General features: G+C 36.3%; 1 protein-coding gene and 1 pseudogene across 2 annotated transcripts in view; both read right to left on the bottom strand.

Annotated features, from left to right (window-relative positions):
• The window catches only part of MMP16 (matrix metallopeptidase 16), a 433355-nt gene that overhangs the window by 40236 nt on the left and 370678 nt on the right, over positions 1–22441 (bottom strand). For both annotated transcript variants that reach the window (XR_011168087.1, XM_069086690.1), the window contains exon 7: positions 8755–8893. Coding sequence is in view for 1 of the 2 variants with exons in the window: in XM_069086690.1 (XP_068942791.1) it covers positions 8755–8893 (139 nt within the window). In the remaining variant the exon portion in view is untranslated. The remainder of the gene's footprint in view (positions 1–8754; positions 8894–22441) is intronic.
• On the bottom strand, positions 10040–15206 carry LOC138160074 (phosphoglycerate mutase 1-like; annotated as a pseudogene).

Genomic DNA, 22441 nt, shown 5'->3' with positions numbered 1-22441 from the left:
TAGTGTTTCATAAAATCAGGACACATCTGTGCAGAGGGTACTAAAAGCAATATTGAGGGCAATGTCTCAAGAAATTAAAAACAAAACCATAAAAACACCATTAAGGCATTGCAGGTGACTAAAGAGGATAGAGCAATTATAGTAAGAAAGATGAACAAAATCAGAATCCCTGAGTTTAGATTCTAGAGAGGGTATTTAGAGAGGGTATAACAGAAGGAAATTGGTATGGTTAAGGATATTTTGAATTTGTTCGTTGAATACAAGAATTTTAGAAACAACAAGAACTTGAAATTCTAACGATTTAAATTTAGAAAAAAATAAAATGAATTACAACTTTATGTGACAATAATAGTAACCAAGTTCTAAGCACTTTCATGTTTGCAAAGTACTTTATAGATACTATCACATTTAATCCTAACAACAGATCTTTGAGATCAGCGTCATTTTTCTTGTTTTACAGATTGAGAAAATAAGGGTCAGAGAAATTAAATAACTTGAGCAGGATTACAAAGTTAGGAAATATCTGAATAAGTATTTCAAGTCAGATGTTTTTGACCCAAAGTCCAGCTCTGACTTTTTACACAGGAGAATGTTGATGAAATCTGATACATTGTGGAATAAGTTAAAAATCGAGAAGGAACAAAAGAAATCTGTGGATAACAGAAGCATAATGACAATAAAATTGATGATATTTGAGGTATATTTCTAATTTGTAAGGTTTATTTTGTAGAAGATTTGAATGGAGAATATAGCAAAATATTTTACAAAATGTTACAAAAATCATTGTGAACTTCAGGGTACATCAAGCCCAGGTAAATAAAGAAAAAGGAATGATATTAAAATTATAAATAAGTCATCATTCAATGCTAAAATTACCCAAGTTAAAAAAAGTCCCCCAAAATGGAGACCTAGAAATTGTAGGTACAGGAGAAGGTGGGAAATAATTCAAGAGATAAGAAATTTGGGGGTGCTTGCTTCTAGTAAACTTATGAAGACTTTAAAAAATAATTTCCTTATTTTTTTTAAAGCAATTGGGGTTAAGTAACTTGCTCAAGTTTCCACGGCCAGGTGTTTCTGGGTGGGTGCTAAGTGTCTAAGCCCAGGATTCGAACTCCAGGTCATCCTGACACTAGAGACGGTACTCTTACTCGCTGTGCTACCTGGCTGCCCCAATTTCCTTATTTTTAATGAACAAAAATAGAGTTTATCTCCTTCACACCTTCCTCAGAAAAAAATGAAGAAAAATACAACCCAGGTAACTAATATGCATAGTCAAGTAAGACACATTTGTCATCTATGAAAAAGTATATGTATCAATCTTCACCCCATTAGGACCTATTAGAAATCCAAGGACAGGGATTTTTAGAAAATGGGATTGAATTTAGTAAAGGACAATTGAAATTGGAGGCTCAGTGTTGGAGATATAAATAAAACACTGTACACTTGGAACAAAGGAAATTATATTCAGTTAATAGCAATAAACAGAAAATAAGGGGCCCTGTCTGAAATTGTGGTTTCAGATGGTTAATGTGTAGAGTGGTTTTTGCCTAGTGATAAAGGGTACAGAAAAGTTAATGCACAGAGTGGTTTCTGCCTAGTGATAAAGGGTACAGGGAAAAAAAAAACATCCTGCTTCTTTAGGGATGTGGATAGCTGAATTAGAACTCATCCTGGAACTAGCTGTAGAATGAAGGTAAACTACCTAAGATGGTCAGTGATCCCAGTGGTCAGATCCCCAGAAACAGCCACAGCAGGAAGGAAATGGAAAACCAGGAAAGCCTAGAAGAGACTTACAACCCTTTGAAATTGGGTCAAAATAAATGAATACAATGAGACACTGAATTTCTAAATTTTCCATTTACCAGTCTATATCCAAAGATTACCTTACAATACAATAAATATAATTTTATCCTTGGACTCAGATTGTACTCTATGGATGCTACAATGAACATTTGATGAAAATATCTTGCTATAGAAGAGATAGGAGGAAAGCTAAGAATTTTAGGACCAAGGTCACAGAATAATATCCACCACTCCCCACCCCATTTGAGCTAAATGCTGGTAACAATAGATTACCCAAAGCAAATAGTGTCAGGGATGCTCCTTAGGAGACCCTATGTAGGGGAGCAACATTCAAGATCCCATTTCACCCCAGAAGGGAGTAGCATTCAACCACAAAATGTCCCTTGGTATCACTGATACAACATTAAACTGGTATGTTTTCTTTTTTTATGATGTTTAGCAGAAGCTGATAATAGCTTAGATAGCTCTTCAATTGTTTGATTCTCTCTCTTGTTAGCTAATATAGGCTGCATCTACTGAGACTCCTTCACACAATGGGGAAGGCATTCATTCATTCATTTTTTTTTCTGGCTCTGTATTTTATTCATGTAAGGAAATCCTGCTGTGGAAATTTCACTGATGCAGATAGGTCCACCTTTGTTATGATGATGCAATAACTGTTCTCAGTCCCTCTAATGTACCTTATCACTAACCTAGCCTCTCTCTACTCATTTCTACCCACCACTACCACATTAATCTCCTTGATACACAGCTCTAAGTTTCCAAAGTGTTCAAATATTCTTCAAAGACTGCAGAAGAAAAAGAGAGACCTTTATGTCTCATTTCACACTGTCACAAGAGTTAACAGTGAATCTGGCATCAAGAAAAAATTTGAAAGATGGTAATAAAACACTACCTTGTAGCAAGATAAAAAGAGATCAGTCCTGAGCATGTATCCCACCAATATATCCATGGGTAGAACGTTAAAAGTACAAAGTGGATTAGAAAAAGGGATAAAGTTTCAATTACTATATTGATTGATTTGTTAGGCAAAACAGGCTTTGCATGTACAGTAATGCCATCTGGTATAATAAAATAATTAGATAAATTAATAGTTCCTTTATATCAATGGACATGTATGGACATCAATTGACCATGTTCTAAGTGCTATGTAAAACACCAAGGATACAAAGAAATAACAAAAATAAACCCTGTTCTCAAAGAGTTTACATTATAATGATGGGAATGACCTAAACATAAATAAATATGAAACAAATGCAGAGTAGCTTGATGATCAACTTAAAGGTGAAGGCAGTAAAATTTTGGAGGATTGGAAAACACCTCCTAGAGATGATAATGTTTCAACTGAATCTTAAACTAGAGTTTAAAAGGGGCAAAAGTTATAAGGGAGAGTATTGTAGTTATGCCAGTGTAAATACAAGGAAAAGGAGATGGAGCATCATGTCTGAGGACCAGAAAATAAGTAATTATGACTAGACTGTAGAAGGCAAAGAAAGAAGTGATGTATTAAAACCTGGGCAAGGTAGCGGGGCAGATTGTGAAGACAATTAAATCCCCCAAAGAGGAGTTTATATTTGAGCCTAAATATAGGCAAAAAGATCCATTGGAAATTCAGTGGGGGAATATGTAGCATGGTCACACCTACATTTTAGGTAAATCACTTTAGCAGTCATAAAAAGGAAGGTTTAGAGTGGGCAGAAATGAGGCAGAGAATCTAAAAAGAAGGCTTTTGCAATAGGTCATTTGAGAGGCAATGAGGGTCTGAACTAGAATTGTGGCTGTATGAGTAGAGAGGAGATATATTCAAAAGATGTTTTAGAGAAAGAAATTATAAGACTTGGCAACTTATTGAATCAATCAATCATTTCTTTGTGCTAGTTAATGTACTAATTTCTAGGTACACAAGCATGAAGAATGAAATAATCTTTAATCCCAATTAATTTACATTCTAAGGGGGACACAATAACTACATTAACATATTCTCTCTCTAGATAGATATACATGTATTTATATACATATACATATACAAATACATATACACACAAACACATACACACATATATATATATTTATATCTATATATACAGAGTTTATATATATACATATATACAGAGTTCACAAATACACACACACACACACACATATATATGTATATGAACTATTTATAAAGTAATTAAATATAATGTAGTTTGTGAGAGAAGACACTAGCAGTTAGAAGGTCAGGAAAAGCTTCTGAAGAAGATGTTGCCCAAGCTGCCATATGATGCAGAAATAAGGAGGGAATGCATTCCTGGCATAGGGGACAGCCAGTGTGAAGTTATAGAGATAAAGTGTTGGTGTGCAAAGAACAGAGAAAACAGTTTAACTTGTTTGGAAATCAAAGTGTGGGAGGGGAAGTAATGTCCAATGAGGTTGTAAAGATAAATTGGAGTTGGTTGCCTGGAAAAGTGACATGTTTGTACTCATGGAAAACTACTATGGCAGCTATAGATAGCATAGACTAAAGTGAGAGAGAATTAAAATGAGGAGATAAATTGTGAGACTGCTTCAATAGTCTAGGTGAGAGGTGATAAAAGTCTGAAGTTGGTAACTGTGTGAGTAGAGATGAGGCTACGAGAGATGTTTTGAAGGTATTGGTTAGCTATGTGGGGTGAATAAAAATGAGAAATTGGGGATAATGCTGTAATTATGAACCTGAGACAGTGGAAGGATGATGATACCTTTGACAGAATAAAGAATTTTGAAAGTAGTGAGGGTTTAGGTGGGGAAATGGTGAGTTCAGTTTTAGACATCTTGATTTTAAGATGTCACCAGGACATTCGATTTGAAATGTCCAATAGGCAACTTGTGATCTAGGACTGAAGCTGTGGGGGTGGGGTGGGGGTGGATAATATATGTGGGGAGTGAGAGAGAACACTTGAAAATAACAAGGTTGCTAATGTAGGTGACTAGAAGGTTGATTACATTAAATGTAATTGAGAAGTTTAAAAAGGGCAAATGGGGAGGGGAAGATAATGATTTTTTTTTTTTTTGCTTTTTGGAGGGCAATTGGGGTGACTTGCCCAAAGTCACACGGCTAGTAAGTGTGTCAAGTGTCTGAGGCCAAATTTGAACTCAGGTCCTCCTGACTTTAGGGCCCATGCTCTATTCACTGCGCCACCTAGCTGCCCTGAAGATAATGATTTCTATTCTAAAATAGAAGAGTTGAGAAGTAAAACCCATTCATTCCTTGTTTCATCCTATAGTCCTAATACATATCTAACTTGGTATACTCACCATTCATGCATTCACTCATTTATGCATTCACTCCTTTGAAAGCATATCATCTATATCACACCATTCAACTGTGAATGTTCCACATGATTCTCTCTGAGGCACTCATCTTCTCCTTCCATACATACTTTCTCTCTTGTTAACTTCATCATCTCCCATGGATTTCACTTTCATATTAATGCAAATGATTCACATATAATAATATGTGTATGAGTATGCATAAAGGTATACAAACACATATACACAAATAAATGTGAATACACGTATTGTTGTTGAATTAAGTTGTGTGACTCTTTATGATGTATGTATATGTAGTGATAAACAGACACAGAGAGTCCCAGTTTCTTCCCCAATTTTTACTCCTGAATCAACTATTGGATATTTAACACTAGATATCTCAGAGACATCATAAATTCAATATATGCAAAATAACTCATTGTCAATTCTCCAAATTTCACTATTTCACTGTTTTGAGAAGTTTTACTTCTCAATTCTTCAATTTTAGAATAGAAATCATTGTCTTCCCCTCCCTATCTGCCCTTTTGAAACTTCTCAATTACATTTAATGTAATCAACCTTCCAGTCACCTACATTAGCAACCTTGTTATTTTCAAGTGTTCTCTCTCAATCCCCACATTTATTACCCACCCCCACCCCACCCCCACAGCTTCAGTCCTAGATCACAAGTTGTCTATTGGACATTTCAAATCGAATGTCCTGGTGATATCTTAAAATCAAATTATGTCTAAAATTGAACTCACTATTTCCCTACCTAAACCCTAACTACTTCCAAAATTCTTTATTCTGTCAAAGGTATCATCATCCTTCCACTGTCTCAGGTTCATAATTACAGCATTATCCCCAATTTCTCATTTTTCTTCACCCCACATAGCTAACCAATACCTTCAAAACATCTCTCATAGCCTCAAAGACATCACTGCCCTAGCGGCCCAGGCTCATAAAGTTCGCATTATTTCTCAGTTCTTCACTTTAGTCCACTAAATTTTATTAATTCTATCTTTACCATAATTTTCACTTTTAAACCCTTTTTTTCTATTTACACAGCTACTGTGATAAATCAGGCTCTCATGACCCCTCACCTGGATTGTTGAAATAGGCTCTTAAATGGTTTTTCTTACTCAGGTCTCTCATTAATCCATTCTCTATACTGCTGCCAAAGTAATTTTCTTTAAGTACAGATCTGACAATGTCACTCCTCTATACAACCAATGTAGGGCCCTCCTATTTCCTCCACGGTAAAATATAAACTCTTGTTTAGCTTTCAAGAGGGTTCAGAATTTGCCCCTTACTTACCTTTCCAGTCTCATTGCACATTACTGACTCTCCTGGACTCAAGAGTTCCAGCCAAACTGGCCTTCTCTCCATTTCTCACATCAGCATTATCTCCTGTCTCTGTGCCTTAGCACTGGCCACCCCAGATGTTAGGCAAACCCTCCTTCCTTACTTCTACTTCTTAAAGTCCCTCTCTTCCTTTGAGATGCAGCTCAAGCAAAACCTTCGTCATCAAGCCCTTATTGATTACCTCCTTCTGACTGCTACCGTTCTTCAAAGAAACTACATCACACCTAACCACTTTTTATGTATTTTTATTTATTCACCTTATATTTATGCTACATATACATATATAGGTGCCGGATATCTCTCTTATTACAATGTACACTCCTTGTTAGTAAAGATTATTTCATTTTTTGTACTTATATCCCCAGCCTCTAGCACAATGCCTGGTACATTGTCAGCACATAATGAATGCCAGATGATTTATACATACATATGTATTTGTATATATCTGCAGAGTTATATATTGCTGACAATATACAGTGAAATTACCTAGTATAATCAGTGTGAAACCCATACCTAAAATCCACTTCTACTTACAAATCCAACACTTGGAAGCTTCTCTATGCTTCTCTATAGGACTGTTGATTAATTTTCAGAGACTTGTTGCTTTGACAGGGGAACTTTTTTCCCCCAGAGAATTTTGGTTTAAAAAGTCTTATTTTAAAATTTTTCTGCTTTTTTTAAAATAAAAATTTGAAAATTACAGCATAATTTTGACTGTAAAATCAGAGAGGACATTTAAAAGTAAAGTGAAACAAATCTCAATTAGTAGAAAGCTAATCTAAATACCATACAAAGATTTCCATAACTGCTATCAATATAGTAATCATTTCTGTTTTTTATACTATTATATGATTTCAGATATATATGAATTCAGATTTCTATGGCTATAGAACTATGTACACATCAGCTATGTGCAATACAATTAGAGACACTGCCATGCAGAAAGGTGAGTTGACAATTTCCATTTAGTTCAAACATATTTGATATTTCAAATTATACAATCAATCTGGCCCCAAAATTAACTGGCTTTTGACAATTTCACCAGACAATTCACAACCATTCACTTCATTGTGTTGAAGTGGATAGGATAAACCAATGACCACATTATTATAGTATCAGTATTTATAATAGTAACTTGTAGTAAAATAGTACATTACAATTTATAAAGCACTGTACATACATATTATCTTATCTGATTAGCACATCAAGCTAATGAAGCAAAAGAGGCAGAAACTATTGTCTCCATTCTAAAACTCATGAGATTCTAGATTATTAGAACTGAAGGAAGAGAAAATAAGCACAGTCTCTTGAAGTCTTGTAATTAGAAAATGACAGAACTTGAAATTGAATCCAAGTCTTCTGATTCTAAGTAAATAATGGGGTTATTTACTTCAATAATGTACATTTCAAAGTTAAGTAACCAGAGTGTCAGAAATGTTAAATTACTTACCCCCATGACTTATGCCTTGACTAATAATTTTAAGGTTGATCAACTTATTTTTTCCCTAACTAAAGTCTTTTGAGGATTCTCAGGTTTCTGGGGATAGGGAAAACGATCTCTTTCCCAGCTATATTAGATTAAATTTTGGGGAGTTCTACTTGGTAACTACATGTTTAACAGATACTTGATCAATTATCAGTTGATCAATTATCCTACCTTGTGAAACCATGCAAGAAAGGGTAGATAAATGGTCGGTTTTAAATGAAAAATTTTAAAAGTAATTTTGAATGGCAATCTTTTAAAGCAAGAGAGAAGACAATTAAATAAGCTGACTCCAAGCATTTGAGAAAACTACAATGTTAAATGACTTAGTCATAAAGTTAACGAAGAGGATAAGGTTCTGATTCAGGTCTTCTGACTCCAAATCCATTGTTCTTAGGTTCTGATCCAGGTCTTCTGACTCCAAATCTATTGTTCTTTACACTGCATTCTGTGACCATGAAGTGTTCTTTTAATTATATCATACTGTGTATGTACATACACATATATTTGCATATTTATGTAGCTATTCATGTGTATATATAGAGAGTATATACATGTATATATATAGAGATACATACATATATTACACATATACACATATGAAATTCAGAACTCCCTAAGACTTTAAATTTGTAAAACAGTTACTGATTTGCTATGGTTAAAGGAGGCTTCTCACCAATTGGAATATATACTATATATCATACATACATACACATCCACACATATGTATGTACATATATACATATATGTACATATATGTATACACCTATTTTCCAAAGATTTCTTAAAGTTCCATTTGATATTTCAATCAGTCAGATAGTAATCATTCTTACCTTTAAAGAAGACAAAATTTCCATCACTGTTTTCATATACTGCATCAATACTCGGAGGCAATCCCCGCCAGAAATAAGTAATTTGCATGGGGTATCCATCCATCACCCTATTGTTCCTCACTCGCCAAAACCACTGGTCCTGGAAACCAAACAGAAGTTTCCTTCAGCAAATACACAGGTCCTCTGCTCAAGCTCATTCTCAGCCTTTATATTTTAATAACGCTACAAATGCTAAAAACCCAAGGAATTTACAATGACTATAAAATACTCCTTTTTATCAACTCACCCAACCCACAGGCTAGATAATCCATATTTCATGTTAAAAACAGTTCTTCAAAATTCCCTGACTTCTTCATCTGTTGGGATATCCTTGCTACTGATACAGAATGCAGTCCCTCTATGCTTTAATTGTTAGACACAAATTTTGGGGGGACCAAAAATAAATCATCACTTGACTCCCAACTTTCTGGCAATAAGCATATCATCAGATCTTAGAAATATATTCTACACTGAACCTGCACTTGAAGCCTTTCTAGATTGTCAGGACTTTGGAATTAACTGGCATAGCCTTTGATGACTCAGGGTTACTTCCATATCACACTGAAGGATCAAAAGAGGTTTCATTGGAGGGAACCTCATATATAATAACAAAAATAATAGTGATATTTAGAATTTATACATTACTTTCCAGAGATTATTTCACTTGTTTCCTGTAACCCCATACAGGACTTGGAACATAATACATGCTTAACAGATACTTGATCAATTATCCTATCCTATGAAACCATGCAAGAAAGGGTAGATAAATGATCAATTTTATATGTAAGACTTTAAAACTAATTCTAAATAGTAATGATTTAAAGCAAGAGAGAGAGAGGACAATTAAATAAGCTGACTCCAATCATTTGAGAAAACTACAAGAATCATTACACCTGAAGTGCAATAGATAAACAAAATCTTGTCCTCAGAAAGCCAACTGGTATAGACAAATGTAAAAAAGATAGAACAATCATTCTTCCTGCTTGGCATAAGCAACATGAATAACTATCAGTAATTCCTAATCCATGAATGAATGGTTAAACCAACACAAGGTGTCATAGATAACAGAAACTCAATCAAAAGGTACCCAAGCAACCATTAACCCCTACCTAACCATATTTGACTAGTGGTTATTCAATATTTTTTCCAAAGTCTTTAGTTACCTTTTTTTTTCCCTGAAGCAGACCATTCTATTTTTAAAATGCTTTAATTGCTAGATTTTTTTTAAATTTAGGAATTAGCTCCATGCAGTGGATTGTGTCAGCTCTAATGTCAAAGGGCATGAGATTGGATTCTGATTTAGGTTTTTACTACCTGTGTGGTCTTGGGCAAGCCATGTTACTTTCCTGGGCTTTGATTCCCCCAATCAAGGAGCCATGGGGTTGAATTGGATGACCTTTAAGTTCTCTTCCATTTCCAAATTCTATGATTTTAAGATTGTCATCTTATGATTTTAACCCATTGCTTGAAGTTTTGTCATGTAGAAGTCAAATACCTCTTTCATATGACAGTTATTCAAATATCTGAAAACAGAAATCATTTCCCCCTAAATCTTCTTCAAGACAAAAATTCCCACTTCTCTCATCCCATTCTTATAAGCTGTTACTTTCACTATCTTGGTCACAGTCTTCTTGATTCTCTCAAGCTCTCTGCCAAACATCTTAAAATGTATTATTTGTATGCCTTGACTCATAATTTTAAGGTTCATTAACTTTTTTTTTCTAATCAAAATCTTTTGAGGATTCTCAGGTTTCTGGGGATAGGAAAAATGAATCCTTTCCCAGATAGATTAGATTAAATTTTGGGGAGTTTTACTTGGCAACTTTTAAAATTCACTTTTCTCTGGTTAAGATGTATTCCCTTCTCTTCCATACTGTTTAGTAAGAGACCTGAGACACAAAGAACTTTAGCTGCTTTCTTATAGATATTATCATTAGAGCTTTAAATATTAAGAAAGGTAAATCCTAGATGAAACTTTCCCCACAAACTTCTCTTATAAAAGAAATATTCTGATCATCCACCACAATCCTATGAAATCTCATTTGATGTGAACTGTGCTCATAATGGTATATATCATCATATATATGTGGGGATATTCTACAATGAATTAGAGGATTGCTAACGATGAATATCCAGTACTCCCACAGTGAAGCAGAAACTTGCTTCATTAAATGGAATCAAAACTTTAAATGTTAAAATTTCCTATTCATATGGGTTTGGTGAGAGAAGAGCTATAGAGAATTTTTTTTTTGGTAGGTACAGGCAGAGAACTTTATTTCATGCTCTTCTCCTATCTAGGCCATTCCTCTCCTTCCCCCTCAGAGTGAATAGAATTATAGAGATACAGTGATCTATAATCTAGTTTAATTCCCTGCCTAAAGGTAGGTGAAAACTTAAAACAAGCAAAACAAATAGTTGTGTAGTTCCTTTTTGGCAATTTCTAGAAATATAGACTCTACAATTTCCCTTTGTAGTATCTGATGGTGTTTTATCAATCAAGATATGATATGATTCCATTGGGATGCCTGAGGCTGCTCTCTACAGTTCTCTGAAAACAGCAGTTTGATTATAGTAGTCCCTGTAAGATAGACTATATGCTTCTTGCTGTAGTTGAGTCAATTGAGGTATCATGTAAGGTAAGAAAAAAGAAATGCCTAGAATAAGTGAATGATTCCTGGTCATGTTTCACTTCCTGATGGTTCTCTCATATCAGTGGTAATCCAGAGCTAGCAATAAGAAAAATTTCTAAGAGCTACTCACATTCATATGCTTTCCTATGAGAGCATATTATTCAAGTTATATTTATTTGTAAAACTGTAATAGACTACTAAAATCACGTCACCTCCAACCCTCCCAAGGCACAGTTACTAAAAACAATGGAGGACAAATCAGCATTGCCAAATAACTATTGCATTCTAAGAAGAAATGCCTGAAAAGAACTTTTGCATGGTACTCAGAATGATAAACTAGAGAATGGAAACATATGGCAGTTATATTAACAAAAAAAAGGAGGGTTTTGTCCTTGAAACATTACGATCTTTCTCACAAAAATAGTAACAATGACATACATACACAACATATACATTCCCCTCTACAGCAATGGTAAACTCTTAACACCACATCTTAAGAATATTGATGGGGCCTCTTCATCAGGGCAAACATTCTAGGCTTACAGAATAGAAAAGTAAAATAAGCTGAAATCAATGAATAATTTTTCTTTTTGGCTTTTACTATTTCAGAGCATCATCGGCAGAGATTCAGATTGTGGTTACATAGATTATGGCACCAGTCAAATAAAACCACAACTGATCAGTTTAATCAAAAGTCACAGTGAAATTGTTGTGAAAGGTCTTCTACAATCAAGGGTATCGACACAACGTCTAGGGGAAATTTTATTATAATTATACTTGTCTGAGAAATTAAGAGGAACAAGGACCTTAGCTTTAGAATCATAGGATATGAGTTCAAGTTGTTCCTCAGTTACTACCTATGAAAATTTGGGAAAGACAATATCTTCTCTAGGCCTCAGTTTTCTCATTTTTAAGTGGTTGACTCTGTAGTCCCTTCCCACTTTGGATTTATATTTATATATGTCATATGACTCCAAATCATTCAAGGAACCTCCAAGTCAATGGTAATTATACAACTTAAAAACTAATAATTCTTACTAGGAAAGCTAATGATTGAAAGCAAGAGGACTAGATGCCATGTGATCAGAAATCCTGCTTTCAGACCATGTGCACCTCTATCATAACTACTTTTATCCCATTGTGGACAGGGATTAGAGGCAGTTTTGTGAAACATTCATTTAATAACTAATACTAATTAAAATTTAAAGAAGAAACAAAACTATTGACAAAAAGGTATGTCAAATTGGGGTTTCCATTAAGTACTTTCTTACTAAAAATACATTGTGTTGACAGAAGGAAAGCCAACTCTTTTCTGCCCCCAGCTCAAACACTTATATGGATCTGAAATTTCATCAATGTGGGCATTACAAATGGCAAACCATCTACACCTGGCCATCTTGAGCAATTCAGTACAATGTCTTCTTTAATCTTGACAGAGAATGTTAGCCCAATAAAGGGTAGACTTCCTTAAAACCATAAGAACATCTAATTAAACACATGCATACACACAGAAAGTTCTTTACTTTTCTTCTCTTTAATAAAATAAAGTAGTGCAAGACAAATCTAGATTTGTGAGCTCTATCTGGGGAAAATTATGTCTGCTATTCAAATTGGTTTTAAGTTGTTTGTTTTTATAAATAATACTGAGGTTGCACTTGGTGTATACTCTTTCACTTAAACTCTTCATTGGCCTCAAGATGACTGACTGGAGATAGAAAAGTGGCATGTGACCAAAAAATAGTGTAAGTGATTCTCATAAGGATCAAATATATATTCTTTTTTTTTTAATTGCACATCACTCCTTTATTATAGTGAACAACAAAAAAATGGGGCGGGGGGAGGTTAGTACAGTTATGCTAAAACTGATGAGCACCCAGGTGGCTGGACATAAGGTGGAAGGCAACTGGATACTGACACACACTTCAACATGATCTAGGGGCATTTCACTGGCACAAAACAGAGTTGGGGCTATAAAACACACAATGAGATGTACTCATCCACCCCTTAGAAATAAAGGAATTCTCCCTTCTTTGAGATCTCCGATGACTACCAAGAGGGGCAGTTTAATTTCAAAAGTCACTAATAACCAACCTAGAAGAGGGCCTTTTGTGAAAGCAAATGTGACAAGTAAACATTGAGAAATAATCTCAACCTCCCAGATCCATTTTTTCTCGGATTAGGGAGGAAATAAGACTTTCATGATTCATTAAATAACCACTGGAGTTACAGGTAGCTTCCTACAACAGCCCCTGAGAGGACTGCCCTACTTGCAGGACTGGTTTATAGGAATAACTGGACCAAATGCTTCTTTCAACTCCCCACATTGGTCACTTCTTAATATGTCCCCATACCTAACCCCTAACCAGGTCCTTACTGAGCCAAAGCATCCAGGAGGCATTCTGACTAATGTGGTTGAGGGGAAGGGCAACAAGATAAAATAGAATTGGCCTGAAACAGGGAGGAAATGAGAAAAGGAGCCATCAGCCCCCCCCTCCTGCAGCTATGTGTTGCACTCCCTAAGGTGATGGTCAGTGTGTGGATGTTGTGGGACAGTGAGAAGGGAAGGACCTGGCTACTGCTGGCAGCCTGCTTTCATTTCTTGGCCTTGCCTTGGGCTGTCGCTGCTTCCATGGCTTTGCAAAGGGTCTCTTCACCACTGAGGAACTGCATGGGCTTGACGGTTTCAGATTCTTGTCCAACTCATACACAATGGGAATGCCAATGGGCAAATTCAGCTCCACGACTGCTTCTTCAGACAGAGACCGAACATTATTTGACAATCAGGGGCAGTTAGGTGGACCAGTGAATAGAGCACCGGCTGTGGAGTCAGGAGGACCTGGGTTCGTATCTGACCTCGGACACTTAACACAAAAACTAGCCGTGTGACCCTGGGCAAGTCATTTAATCCCAACTGCGCTCCAAAAAGCAAAAAAATAAAATAAAATAAAAAAAATTAAATGAATTTTTAAAAATAAATTTTAAAAAACGTGGGGGGAATAACAGCAAAAAAAGAAGAAAAAAAAGATGTTTGTCTATCCCGCGAAGACAACTGCCATGGTCTGCAATCGGAACATGTTTTCCTTCCTGGATCTGGGGGAAAATTTCCTCATCCAGATGGGTAGAGCGGGTGAAATGGTGTCTTTCAGGCTCTCACAGGAAGGCAGGTGATCCTCAGTCAGATCTGCATAGCGAAGGTCCTCGCTGATGCTGCTGTATAAGGGGTGGTCAGGCTCCAATGGAGGTGCGGGATGTCACAGGATCTCGCCAGGTCTGCACCTAGGCCTCACCATGCTTAGCAGCTGTCTCTGCTTTGCTGAGGCCTGTCAGACTTCCATGGTGCCGCATGAGCGCCAAGTCCTTGCCACAGGCAACCACATCTAGTCAAAGGCATCCAGTAATGTCCAGACGGCACGAATTGCTCTCTTCTGGACAGAGGTGAAGCAGCTATCAAACTCACAGCCCGCATCTCCATCTCGAAGAGCTTGGCCGCCGCGCTTGGCCTCTCGTGCCCAGCGGGGTTCGGCTCAGGTGCGCGTCGTACCGGCTGCTGAAGCGGTTCCCCAGGTTCCAGGCGCTCTCTCCATGCCGAATCAGCACCAGCGGCCATGGTGGGGCAGCAGCTCGGGGCAGCGGATATGGAGGTGACCAGCAGACAGGTGAGCTCACTAAATTCAGGCGGAGCAAGTGGCCAGCCTGCTCCTCAATCCGGGCTCCGTCCCCCCCCCCCCCCCCGCGCTTGCGCACTGAAGCTCTTTTCACCCCAGGCCACCAGCAAGTGCGCATGCTCTTCCCTAAATATGCTCTCTCTTCTCAACTATTCCTTTTCTTAATAATATGGTATTCTAACAATGTAGAATGAAAGATTTCTCACAACTTTTTGCATGTGTCTCATTCGATAGTCTGATGGACCCTTCTCAGAAGAAACTGCACAAAATAAAATACACAGGATTACAAAAGGTATCAATCCTGTTGAAATAGTTATCATTTTTTTTTCTTTTTAAGTTCACAGACCCTAGGTTAAGAACCAATGAGGAATCTGGGTTTTAAACCTAAGCTTTATTCTCTAAAATAATGGAATACTTCCCAAGTCAGGTCAGCTATTTTAAGATTAAGAGTAAAAGAAAAATAAAAGTAATGAGAGTATTATGCATAATTTAATAGTTAAAGAATCCTTAATTCTATTTATGAGGAAATTTTCTTCATGGATATTGATTATCCCTTCTCCAGGCCTTGTGTTCCCATATGATGTGTCCTGAATCACTAGCCTAGTATTTGCAAAAATCAGGTCAAAGGATGAACTAATATATTAGAGCTCTTCAAGCTGTTTGTTTGTTTTAGAATCCAGAGTATATCAATGCAGAATATGGATTAACTATGTTAATCCTTGTGTGATTTTTCATTATCACTTCATGACCAGTCAATCCTTCTCTGATCCTACATGTCCCTGATGTAGTATATGACACTTTCCCAACTCATCTATAAATTCTATCTAGTTTCAGAGATTAGCCTAATGCTCACAAATGAATCATCTGTCTGGTCATACAGCTAGTATCATAAACAGGATTATAAATCAGTCTTCTCATTTTCAAATCCAGCATTTATACACTCTGCTACTCCACTAAAAGGTTACACAGGAATTAAATTTACTATGTTTTAGGAGAGTGCAAAGATGGCTATGAGAAAGACAGAAAAGGAGTAGTAGTAATGGATAGAAAGGTAATCTGAGTATCACAATTAACCTAAAATATGGCCATGAATGGGCTATACAGGGAGGTTTCAAAGAGAGCAGAGACTTGGAACAAGGGAAAGAATGGCAACCCATGGCTAAGAGGTATGGTAGTACTCAAGGATATTAAACCTTTACTTGTTACTTCCCCATTTGATCAACTCCAGTGTCTCTTTATCACCTCCAGGATTAAATTTAAAAATCTATTTGGCATTCAAAACCCTTCACAACTTGTTCCCCCCTACCTGTCCAGGTTTCTTACTCTTACCCCTACTTTCACCCCTACCTCACCCCTGTTATACTCTGTGATTCAATGAAACTGGCCTTCTTGTTTTTCTTCCAACAAGACAATCCATTTCCCACCATCAGGTGTTTGTACCAGGTTTTCCTCATGCCTAGAATTCTCTTTCTCATTTTCTCAAAACTACCTTTCCTTTATTAAAGTCCCAACTTAAAGCTCATTTTCTACAAGAATCTTTCCCTAAGCCTCCTTAATAAAATATCTTTCTTCTGTGGATTATCTACCATATGCCATATATATATATATATTTGTTTGTTTGCACATATTTGTTTTTAAGTTGTCTTCTCCAGAAACCAGGGTCTATTTTGTTTTTCCTTTCTTTTATCCACAATGCTTAGTACTGTGCCTTGGACATAGTAGTTGCTTCATACATACCTGACTGACTCTTTTTCCCTGTTAGCAAGCATGCACCTTAAGCTTAGCTTACTGTCTGTATTGCTTTATCTTTCCACCTTTCCCAGATACCTTAGATATTTTTGGGATAACTTTGTCTCTAATTGGGTCAATTCTTAGCCACGGTGACCATTTTTTGAGGGAATGCTAGCCATGGTGCTCATTTTATTCCCAGTTCAAGTCATAGTCTGGATTGCTATACCACTCCACCAGCTACATTGTTCTGTGTGCTCATTTATTTCCCAGGTCCCTTTTATAATTTGTCTTTCTTCTATTGGAATATAATCTCCCTTGAGAGTAGAGGTTATCTTGTTTGTTCTATTTATCTCTCTATCTCCTATCTATCTTGGCAGGTCTCAAAAAAGCTTAGCTGTAGCAGAAAAGAGAATGACAAACCACAGCTACAAGGTATTCTCTATCCCTATCTAGCTATCTAATCTATCTATCATGTATCTAAATAGACAGGAAATGACAGATTACACAAGTAACAGTCATTTTAGAACTGTCAATTCACAGTGAGATTTCCTAGTTTGAACAAAATTTAAAGAAAAAAATTCAGACTAACAAAATCGTAGGTCATTGGTTTTTATTTGGTACTTTCAAAATCCAGGCTTCAGTAAATCACCAACCACCATGCTTCACTTTACTTTCTACTCTCCAGACATCTTCTCACCAGTTGACACCCTATAAAAACTTCTGCCCTGGGGCTTTGAAGTACTGATTGATGTCTGCCTTTTTCAGAACACTGTGAGTAAAACTGTACTTTACTCCCTGCTTTCTGTCTATGGCCTACTTGCCAAATGCCTTGCTACCTTGTGGGTACACTTTCGTCATACTCATTCTCCTCTTCCCTTCTTCCTCAGGTTTGGATCCATGAACTATAAACAAACTGACTCTACCATTGTTCTTTAATGGAATGTATCAACCTATTCACTCTAACCCCACTCACTATCCCTGCAACTTGTCTGACCAAAGTGACCCTCTTTGGAAACTACTTCCCTTGGTCTGATGTCTCTCCTCCATTAGAAGGTAAGTTCCTGGTGGGCAGGGGATCTTTTTACTTTTATATTTGTATACTTACCACATAATAGAAAGGGTTAATAAATGTTTATTTAATAAAAATCAGTCTGAAAGAAAGAATTCATTAGGTTCTGTAGTATTCTGCTGATCTTTGATCTATTTCACCTTTTTATCCCAAACCATATTTTTCAAGGTAGTTTTTACTTACATTAATGACTTTTGCATTGAAATAACTGAAAATTAGAACAGTCTTAATTAGAAATGTCTTGTCAAGTTGTTCATAGAATTTATTTATTAATTCATTCTCTGTGATACTTGGCATTGCATATACCATAGCTTTTCATGGTGGTCTATTTGTCTGTGCACATTGTTAGTACTACAATATGAGATGACCCATGAAAAGATGTTCCTCATGACCCTTTGGAAACAGGCACAATAATTCTGCTAAATGTTGCATTAGTTTTTCCAAAGAGAATTTGTAAACCATTCTATATTTAGCTCCAACTTTTTTATATGCCTGCTTTTATTTATTTGTGGAGAGGCTGATTTTTTCTTTTACTAGTGTGTTGACTTTTTAGTTGTCAAATATCTCACATTAAGAATCCCAAGAGAAATTATAGTTTGAGGGAGTCCCCAAACAATGATTTTTTTGTACTTTCTGTCCCTTTTCTGCCACTCTATCACCATCATTTTAGAGACAAAAATAGCTTTGAAAGAATAAGGGAAATCAGGTATTTTTGTCTTTTAAAAGATCACTGTGAACCCCTGTGATAGTAATGGCAATTAAAGATTCCCCTGTATTGGCTTGGTTTTCAAATTGATTGTGTTAAAACCCAGAGCTTGTTAATCCCACCTGTGGGATGGACTTGTTGATGTGAAAAGAGAGTCCTGAACTGGGAGGAGCTGGTGACATAGATTTGGAGAGACAAGAGAGAGGCAGTAGAACTTTTTTGGAAGCAGTACCTCGTGGAGAGAGAGAGAGACTAAGAGAATTGCTGGTGGCCGCTTTGAATTGCCTTGGACTTTTGAGACCTGCCCCCTGAGCTGCCAAGGACTGAGGAGACATGGCTGTTTTGCTGGTACTTTCTCTGTCTGTTTTGATGTTGTTTTGCCAGATTTGTCCACTGGTGAAAGACAGTCCTTTTGTTGAAGAAGTCCTGGAACCTGGCTGTTCGCTAAGAAGCCCTGAGACTGTCCTGCAGACAGAGTGAATACTGTCCACTGGTGAAGGACAGTGCTGTTGTTGCAGGGGTCTGGAGACTGTCCTGCAGACAGTGAATACTGTCCACTGGTGAAGGACAGTGCTGTTGTTGCAGGGGTCTGGGAACCTTTCTGTTGGTTCAGAAGCCCTGAAGAAGGATTTTCTTGTTGTATGTTTACAGAAATCCTAGGAGAGGGTTTTGCTAATGTTTTCAGGGGTTCTAGGACTGTTCTGCAGACAGAGGATGAATTAATGGAGGGACTGGCAATGTATCTTGTGGCCTTGCTGAGCCTTGTCTCCCCAGGAACTAAGATTGCTGAGAACTTGCCTCCTGTCAAGATGAAGAAAAACCTCCATTTGGGTATTAAGTGCTGTGCTTAAACTTGATGTAACTCTGGGGTAGATTCAATTGTGATCCAGGGGTGGGGAACTTTTGACCTTTTTGTGTTCTATGGTTCAGCAAATGAATGTACTTTACTTATGTTTGGAAACTAATCTTCATTTGAGAAGAGGGGCTTTGTGGTGGACTAAATGAAGGTATAGCCTAGGGGTGGAGAAGTATTTAGACCAGGGACTTTGTAATTGATTGAATGATTGGAAGGTCCTGGGGTGGGGTAGTACTTGGAGATTATTTAATCACACTTAGTAAATGCTGTATTTTGAATGATGTCATGTTTTGATCTTCTCTGTTCTTGGTTTGTCACTGAATAAAATGGGAGAGCACCTATGCTGGTATTTTGAACCTTGGGAAGTTGCCTTTCCTTGGCATTATAGTACAACCCCCCAAAATCATCTGTTTCGTGGAAAAAAAATCATCATTTCTGGAGTTAAACCTCACTCACTTAGCTATTCTTCATACAGCAGACACTCACCACATCTATACTTAAAAATTTTCTAGCTTAGTAAACCCTTCTAGATCTGCTATTGCTTGACTTGTATAGCTATTGGTATCCCAATTGCCTCCAACCCAAGATGAAGAATCAAGAGTCTAACCTGTGTATAGATGAAAGAATAAATGAAGAGCATTTATTAAAGCTTGTAGCATCCTGGTAAAATGATTAGTTCATTTCAAGTAGATGGGCCTTCTGATAAATTAGGAAGAAAAGTTAGGAATCCAACCACAATCATCATTATACCCAGTTCGTAGAATTTACAATATTTTGGCAGAAGTTTGGCTCTCTGCTTTAATGTACATTTATTTCTGTATTTCTCTCATCGATACCTGTCCTATTTGTGATTGAGGCTAAAATAAAAATTTGATTAAAGGAGCAGAATAATATATTATAGAACCTGTTAATATGTAGGTATGTGGCAGTATGGAGGGTGGTGGGGAAGAAGGAGTTGAAGATACAGCAGAACATTTCAACATTTCTTAAAACTTTCCTTAGTTCTTGGGGAAGTGGGTGTTAACTGGTGGGGTTAACATGAGTCTTCTACTCAAAGATGACTCTAAGATTAAAGGTTCTTTTCAACATCTCCTTTTCTCTTCCATAATTCAATCATACTTTCCTGTTATTTTTTTGCTGCTTTTACTTAGGAAATCTTTTATTTCTTTGTGCAGTCTCTCAATTCTTCCATGCCCATTCATGCGTTCTTTAAAGATTTTCTTCCATCTGCTCTGCCTATATTTTGCATAAACATAGTTACTTGCATACAGTCTCTGCCATTAGAAGGTAAGGTTATTAAAGGAAGGAACCGTGCTTTTGCATTTCTTTGTGTCCTCAGTGCCTAGTACAATATAAGTGCTTAATTAATACTAAGTTGTTCAAAACAAATATTTCTCTGGTGATATTATAAGGCTATAAACCATGAAATGACACAATCTAATGAGAATATGATTAGAATATAAAGGGCATATTATAATCTATAGCTAAAATGATTAATATAATCCAAACTATAAATCTCTCCAATGGAAAGAAAAAAAAACTCAAGGTAATTGAAAGTAGACTGCAATTATAATTTGCATTATACAATGTAGAAAAAATTTATTCAAGACATTTGGTAAAAAATGAAAGTTGGCTGGCCAGATAACAAGAATAAAAAAAAAAAGGCAGAGAGCTATATTCATATATATTTTTATCTCTCTGATAGTAGGTCCCTGATGGAGGATTTAGGAGGAAACATGGTCAGGAATTAAATCAGATGAGAAGACCTATTGGCTTTGTAATTTACAATAATGAAAAGAATATTCCTAGGGACGGTAACACAGATCTACCAAAATACCAGAGAACTTAAATAATAAGTGTATATGTTGACTTGTCAATAGTTTCTGAAATCACTAATCCTTTCATTTCTTTTATTTTTAAAATTTCCTGCTATATTGCATAAAAAGGCATGGGAGAAATTCTGTCTTATGGAAAGTCTGTAAGTAAAAATACAAACCTTCTAGGAATTTCAGATGTGTCATGTTATGTTTGAAAATATGCCTAGACACCCCCCCTCCCAAAATAAAGTGCTTGATAAGACATTTTGCTATTAATAATTATGCATGTGGAATTTACATTTTTAAAAGGAATTATCATGGAATTAATTTATGAATAAAACATTTTTTTCAAAAAATGATCATACAGTACTTGTCTATACTGGTGTGTATATTTTATTGTATATTATATTTTATATAATAATATATAGTAATAAATATAGTATAATATTTTATTAATAACTCTAGACTATTATTTTCAGCTTTAATTTCTGTATGAAGAACTATTTGTTGTTGTTCAGCTGTTTCAGTCATTTCTGACTCTTCATGCACCATTTGGGTTTTTCTTGGCCAAGATACTAGAGTGGCTTGCCATTTCTTTCTCCAGTTCATTTTACAGATGAGGAACTGAGGCAAACAGGGTTAAGTGACTTGCCCAGGGTCACACAGCTAGTAAGAGTCTGAGGCTGGATCTGAAACCATGTCCTCCTGACTCCAGGGCCAGCACTCTATACACTGTGCCAACTAGCTGTGCCTACAAACAAAAATCAAAAAGTATGAAGTACTCTTTAATGCTTAACGAAGAATAGTAAAGACATTTTGTGATTAACTATCTACATTTTTTCTACAAATAACAAAATCCAAAGCAAAATGGTTGCAGGGAAAAAGAACCTAACTGATGATGCTTATCATTTCATCTGGTAGAAATGATGTCAGTCTGAGACACCATCATTCTCATTTCACCCAAGCCAACACATGTCTGGCTAATGGTAACTAAAAGGTAAGAGAAAAGTCTGTTCAAATAAAACCTTAGTAAATTATTTTATTCATTGAGACAGTAATAAATATTTGAATGGTTCCGCAGACAATATTTTGTAGGATCATCAGTCACAAAGTGACTGTATATAATGTGGAGAAAATGATGAGGCAGTATGGAAAAGTAGAGAGAGAATTGAGA

Source organism: Petaurus breviceps, unplaced genomic scaffold, assembly GCF_028583685.1.
Source record: "Petaurus breviceps papuanus isolate PSGF00001 unplaced genomic scaffold, PetGlider_PUasm1.0 179, whole genome shotgun sequence".
Lineage (NCBI taxonomy): Eukaryota > Metazoa > Chordata > Mammalia > Diprotodontia > Petauridae > Petaurus > Petaurus breviceps.
Note: the sequence above shows the minus strand (reverse complement) of the source record. Positions and strands in the feature narration are given on the sequence as shown.